We start from the raw sequence: 6,866 nt of genomic DNA on the forward strand, positions 1-6,866 counted from the left end.
AGCCCCACCCCGGGCAGCTGGGAGCCCAGGTCCCCCACCCACCTGGCGACCGGCCGAACACAACGGCGCGCGCCAGGGTCGCCCACCCTCCGCCCTTCGCTGAGGCGGCGCGGCTGAGCCCCGTCCCCAATTGGCGGAGGCGGCGCGGCCGGCGCGTGCGTGCGTGCGCGTAAACGCCCGAATGGGCCGCGGCGCCCCGCGCGCTCCCTCCGGGCGGTAGGGGGCGCGCACCGTGGAACCTCGGCGAGGTCGGCTCCTTGCGGGGTCTGTGCGGCCTGTGTGACTAGAAAGAAGATGGAGCCAAGAGCCGAGCCTGAGGGGCGGCTCTGACCTTTCTGACCGAGGTCCTGCGCCCTTTCGCCGCCAGGAGCCTCCTTCCTCTCCGGACTAGTGCGTTCGAGCTCCCCAGTGGCCTGGGCCCCGAGAGTGGAAATGGTCGCCGAGGCCCAGGGCGTGGGGCTTCCGCGCGGCCCGTGAAGGGAACTGGGGAACCTCAAGGGACCCCCACAACTCCAGGCGCGAAAACCCCCGCATGGTGAGGAGCAGGTATCGGCCCAATGGGAGTGGGTCAGTCCTGGGTCTGGGCTGTGACTTGGGTCCCCTCTCTCGCTCTGGTCTCCAGCCTCTTCCCCGCACACAGCCTTTGTGTTATTCGTGGTGGGGGGCGCAGGGCACGTGGCCTTGCGTAGGTTTTGTTGGAAGGAGGCGAGGTTGTCGCCGCGGGGGAGGAGGGCGGGGTTTAGAGCTGGCGCTCCGGGCGGGCGGGGGTCTCTCCCGGAGCCCGGGGTAAAGGTCACGTGGGCGGGGGGCTGCGGAGCTACTGGGCTCCTCCGCACCCGGGTTCGGAACGATCACAGGTGCCGGTGCGGTTGCCAGCCTGAGCCGGGCGATGAGTCTGGGCGAGATTGGGCTGGTTGCATGGGCAAGTTGACTCAGCTTTTCCTCTTGGGCTGGTCAAGTTCGGACACGTTCCAGTCCGTAGTAAAAGGAGCTAAGCCCTGACTTGTCTCCAGCTGGGGCTATTTAAACCATGCCTCTTCCCAGCTGTATTCACTGGCCATTAGGGGTAGACACCTGTGGTCACAGACCTGCAGCACTTTTTCTATACCGATCCAGGTAAGGACCGACTTACTTACAGCTTTAGTTTTAAGAAAGGCAGTATTTATTTCCTTTATATACGGTGTCTTTTTCACAGATGTTTCGTTATTTCCAGTTTTTATCCTGTGTTTATTTCCTACTTGTAGGCAAATGTGCAATACCAACATGTCTGTATCTACTGATGTAGCCACCTCACAGATTCCAGCTTCGGAACAAGAGACCCTGGTTGGTATTTTTGTCTCGTGTAACTTTTAAAAATGTTTTATGAGGTGATCAGCTAAATTTCGTGCACCCTAATTGTAGCATGGCTCTTGAAATGAAATTGTATGTACATAGCTTAAACTCTGCTATCTCAGGCATAACTGTGGAGTAAAAAAATGAACTGTAAGAATGGGTATTTTCTTAGCCCTTTACCGCAGGGGCTATAAAAATGAGTTCCATTACATTCTTAAGCATGGGTGCTGATGTTATGTTTGTTATGTGATTGATTTTTTTTTTTTTCTATTTTGACCTGTCAGTATTTAATTTTTTAAATGGTTTCTAAAAGTCACGAAAATAGCGCTTGTAAAGATTTTTGGCATTATAGAAATATATAAAGTAAAAAATGAAAATTTCAGTCTTTCCATCATGTTTCCTTTTAGGGTTTTTCTGTGTACATACCCACATATGTTCACATGTAAATTTAAATATGTGTTATTGTTCGTTCTAAAACAGGGTTAAACTAGAGATATTCTACAACTTGCATCCTTTTCAATAAATAAAATCTACAGAATCTTTTTAGTGGGTGTATAGTATTCCATAGCACAGCTATACCATTTTTAATTATTTGTGCCTTTACTAATAGATTTTTTAAAAATTGCCTCCTGTTTTTGAGTATTAGAAATAGTGCTGCTTTGTACATGCATCTTAACACAAGTGTTATCTGTTTTGGTTAAGAAAGATTTTATAGAATTAGAACTCCTGTATCCCAAATTTTACCTATATTTGATTGCTACTGGTAACTTTCTTACCAAAACGTTTTAACAGGCTTCACTCCTACCACCACTGAATATTACCAATCTTTAATTATTATTATATTTTTGCCTTTTTGGGGAGTAAAAGGTACTGTGCCATTTAGATTAGTATTTTCCTAGTCTCTTGGTGAGGCTGGGCATCTTTCCATTTTGTGAAATCAGTTGTTTCGTCTGGGGTTTGCCTGGTCTTATCTGTCCATTTTTCTTTTAGGTTTTTTGTGTTTTTCTTAATTGGAGTAGTTCTCTGTATTTTAAGTGCATATAACTAACTCTGGGTGTTTACTAATGTTTCATTTAACTTTATGTTGTCTTTTCCCTGTTGAGAACATTTTTATGAAGTCAAATTTGTAGACTTTTGTTGGCTTTTGAATTTCATATTGTGCTTTGGAAGAACTCTCCCTAAGGTCTTGCAAATATATTCCTATATTTTATTCTAGTATTTTTAATTTTTACATCCACATCTTCACCTGAAATTTATCTTTTTGTTCTTAAATGTGAGATCTTGAATGGTATTGTCTTTTATAATTATTTTCTTATTGATATATATATTTTTAAGTCAGTAAAAAACTGATGACTTTCCATTGTGTATTTTTACTTTGAGTTATTTTATGTAATTTGTAGTTAATACACCATATATAAAAATTTAGAAAAAAAGTAATTTTTTAATCTTTTCTGAGAGGGTTCATTCTTCAGCCTAAAAGGACATGTGTAAGCATATGTTTAAAAAGTGTGTGATCAGAACAATTAATACTTCAATTCTACATTTATTATGTATTTTAAGTTTTTCAATTATTGAATAATATTTTTCTGTTGATTAGCTGGAAACAGGCCATTTTTAAATGCCTGGTTTTGAGATCTCCCAAATGCTGTCAGATTTAAAAGTTAGATACAAGACAGGGACATATCGAGAGGTACAGAGCCACCAGTCTGTATGGGGTGGCAAGCTGTAAAGATACTCGAGTTTTGCAGATTTTGCTTCAGCAACAGGAAGGGAGAAAGGGCATAAGCACATTACATTCCTCCCCCTATGTGGGTTATTTTCTCAATACCACTTATAAAACCTTTAGATCAGGGTCAGTAACCTATGGGCCAAATTTGGCTTGCCACCTGTTTTTGTAAATAAAATCTTCCTGGTTTACATAGTATCTATACTTCAGAGTTTGGTAGACCGTCTGGCATGAAAAGCTTAAAACATTTACTCTCTGGTTCTTAACAGAAAAAAATGACTCCTAATCTAGTTGGCAGGCTTTTTGGAATATAGGTCATATGTCTCATTTGTAATTTTTTTTTTTTTTTTTTGCAGTACCCAGCACTGTCAGATGCATAGTAGAAGCTCAATAAATGTCAAGTAGTTTTTTGAAATGTAGACCCACTAAGAGACAGTGTGATATAGTAGGAAGAAAATGCTGAGTTGTAGTTGACGGACATGAGTTGCTGTCTCAGATCTGCTCTCAATTACCCTTGCCAGCTTGTGTTAGTGGTTTTAAGTTCTCTAGCCTTCAAGAACCTAATCTGTAGAAAGTGAAGATTGGGAACAGGACCCACCCTAAAGATGTATTCTTTTCTATTGGATTCTCTAAGTTAGCTTGCAATAAGCTCACTGGATCAATATAGTAAATTCGTTGGATCTCAACAATTTATGGTTGTTTGTAAGGCATTAAGCACATGATAAAAATAGCTGGAGGAAAAAATAATCTTCACTATCTTGGGATGGGTACCGTTTATGATCTCAACTAATGATACTTGATAATTCTGTGATATTTGCATAATAATTGATCCTCCCCAGAATTTTTTTCTAAACCCTCTTGACTGTCTATGGTATTCAGTTTACGTAGCCTAACCATTACACTTAGTAAAAACATTATAACCTATTTTTTGAGGTCTAACCTTGTGAAATTGTTAAACATAGTATCTGCTACCTTTATTGAACATCTTTATGGGCATGTTTGCTGCAGGGCTTATAGTTCTGGAATAATTTGGGCAGTGTAATAGCAGCTCTTTTTTTCTTTATAGGTTAGACCAAAGCCATTGCTTATGAAGTTGTTAAAATCTGTTGGTGCACAGAAAGACACTTACACCATGAAAGAGGTAAGCTGAACTAAGAGAAAGAGATAAACTAGTCTCTTACTAATTGTGTATAGCCATACTTACAGTTTTCAAGACCTTGGGGAAAAAATTGGCTGCATAGAGGAATTTTTCATTAAGCAGCAACTAATTAAATTTTGTGGTTATTTGCACTATATTTTGAACCTGAAAATTCTAATTATATGTCTAGTTTCATTTCTCAGCTAGGAACTCAGACAAAGGGAAGCCCTGTATGCATTCTTGACCCTTTTATGCTGTGAACCCATTTGGCATACTGGTAAAAGTCTTCTCAGACTGGTAACTCCTTCTCAAATCTTGTTTTTAAATGTATGAAGTAAAATTTACAGGATTACAAAGGAAACTTATGTTTAAATATAGTTATCAAAAATAATGAACAAGTTTGTGATACATGTGCTTTTTTTATTAACACATTAAATACTAAGATTTAGGAACAGATCTAATAAATATAATTTTGATGTAGTGAGAAGTATAAGTAATATTTTGAGATGTTTGCTGTGTGCATAGTATGATATGAAAACACTTGTGGTTTTTATTGATGATTAAATCAGAGGTATTGCAAATAGTATTGATTTGTTGCCTACATTTATGATTGAAGAAAAAGCTAAATTTCAGCTAGAAGTTAGTGAAAATAAAGATAGAAAAAAATTTTTTCCCATCCAAATTAATGGACCCCCTAAATTCTATCCAAGGACTTCTTGGGCATCCCTGGATCCCAGGTTAAGAACTTCTGCACTAGAGATACATGAGTACAGTATACTGATCTTTCTGGGATAGAGGTGAGCTGATTCATGAACATATGTTCTATTTAATGGATACACATTTCAATGCATTCTCTAGCTTTCAATTTGTGTACAAAACATGATTTTCAGTGAGAGATTGAGCCATCCTGGGCAATATTTCAGTGTGAATGAAATGTGCCTGTTCCCCATCTGTACTGCTTACTTTATGGGGCTCAGATTACTTAAAACATTAAAGTTTCTCTGTCACAACAGAATAGTGGGGCAGGAAGAGATTCCAGACCCTTTTCCTTTTCAGCACTTTTACAAACTTCCTTGAGGGATCTTTGGTAGAAGTAATCTAGGTTCTCTTTCTTCTTCCCTTCCCCACTGCCCGTCAACCATCTCTCCAATTCATAGTCACATAGGAATATTCCTTTAAGACTGACATTCTTAGTGCTTTCAGGGAAGTGCCAGTTAAATGGTATTTTTAGGGCTGTTAATTTGGAATTGACCTTATTATATAATCAGTTAAGGAAACAGAGTATGGATTTGGCAGTAGGTAGAAATGAGAAAATTGATCAAGACCATCATAAAGACTTGGAATGTATATTTTAAACTGTGTAACTGTAATATATAAATTGTCTAATGCTGTTTTCAGTTATAGGCTCTTTGTTCTGGGGCATATATGGGAAAGTGGGGAGAGCTAATATGGGGTAGTAGAAAGAGCATTGGACTAGGAGTCAAAGTACTGGGGGTCAGTTTCCCCATTTCTGATACAGTGATAACAGTTCCGTGAGATATCAGAAGGATGAGATAGTATTTTTTAAAAATTTTTTGATGATTGTGGGTACATGATAGTTATATTTTTTGTGGGGTACATGTGATGTTTTGATATAGGCATACAAAATAAATAAGGGTAATTGGGGTATCATCACCTCATGCATTTAATAATTTCTTTGTGTTAGGAACATAAGTATACCCTAACTTATTGTTGATTATAGTCACTTTGTTATGCTATCAAATATGGTTTATTCTATCTAACTATCTAACTGTATTTTTGCATTCATTAACCATCCCACTTTATCCCTGCTACCCTTCCCAGCCTCTGGTAACTGTCATTCTACTCTCTGTCTCAATGAGATTAATTATTCTTAATATTTAGCTCCCACATATGAGTGAGAACATGTGAGATTTGTCTTTCTGTGCTTGGCTGATTTCACATAACATAATGTTCCCCAGTTCCATCCATGTTTCAGATGGCAGGATTTCATTATTTTTTGTGGCTATGTAATATTCCATTGTGTATATATACCGCAGTTTCTTTATCCATTCATCCATTGATGGACAGTTAGGTTGATTCCCTGTCTTGGCTATTGTGAATAGTGTTGCAATAAACATGGGAGTACAGATACCTTTTCCATATACTGAGTTCCCATACTTTGGATATATACCCAGCAGTGGGATTGCTGGTTTATATGGTAGTTCTATTTTCAGTTTTTTTGAGGAACCTCCATAGTGTTTTCCGTAGTGGTTGCACTAATTTACATTCCCACCAACAGTGTGTGAGGGTTTTCCTTTTTCCATATCCTTGCCAGCATTCATTTTTGCCTGTCTTTTTGATAAAAGCCATTTTAACTGGGGTGAGGTGATATCTTACTGTAGTTTTAATTTGCATTTCTCTGACTAATGATGTCGAGCATTTTTTCATGCACCCGTTGGCCATTTGTATGTCTTCTTTTGAGAAATGTCTATTCAGATCCTTTGCCCATTTTTTAAATTGGATCATTTGATTTTGTTCCCATTGTTATTGGCGCTCCTTATATACTCTAGTTACTAATCCCTTGTCAGATGGGTAGCTTGCAAATATTTTCTCCTGTGAGTTGTTTCTTCACTTTGTTGATTGTTTCCTTTGCTGTGCAGAAGCTTTTTA

General features: G+C 39.3%; 1 protein-coding gene across 1 annotated transcript; it reads left to right on the forward strand.

Annotated features, from left to right (window-relative positions):
• Window positions 1-230: 230 nt before the first annotated feature.
• Window positions 231-4,995, forward strand: MDM2 (MDM2 proto-oncogene, E3 ubiquitin protein ligase). The gene is made up of 4 exons (XM_012642072.1): window positions 231-546; window positions 1,245-1,323; window positions 4,125-4,199; window positions 4,907-4,995. The coding sequence occupies exons 1-4, from the start codon at window positions 533-535 to the stop codon at window positions 4,961-4,963; spliced, it is 225 nt and encodes a 74-aa protein (XP_012497526.1). The 5' UTR covers window positions 231-532; the 3' UTR covers window positions 4,964-4,995.
• The last annotated feature ends 1,871 nt before the right edge of the window (window positions 4,996-6,866 follow it).

The sequence above is a fragment of the Propithecus coquereli genome, unplaced genomic scaffold (genome assembly GCF_000956105.1).
Source record: "Propithecus coquereli isolate 6110/MARCELLA unplaced genomic scaffold, Pcoq_1.0 Scaffold172, whole genome shotgun sequence".
In the NCBI taxonomy this organism is placed as follows: Eukaryota; Metazoa; Chordata; class Mammalia; order Primates; family Indriidae; genus Propithecus; species Propithecus coquereli.

What these genes read in the sequence shown, in the direction of transcription:
- MDM2 (XM_012642072.1), top strand. An exon ending in CTTCGGAACAAGAGACCCTG is followed by an intron (nt 1,324 to 4,124) that starts GTTGGTATTTTT and finishes TTTTCTTTATAG; the next exon opens with GTTAGACCAAAGCCATTGCT. An exon ending in ACACTTACACCATGAAAGAG is followed by an intron (nt 4,200 to 4,906) that starts GTAAGCTGAACT and finishes ATTCTATCCAAG; the next exon opens with GACTTCTTGGGCATCCCTGG.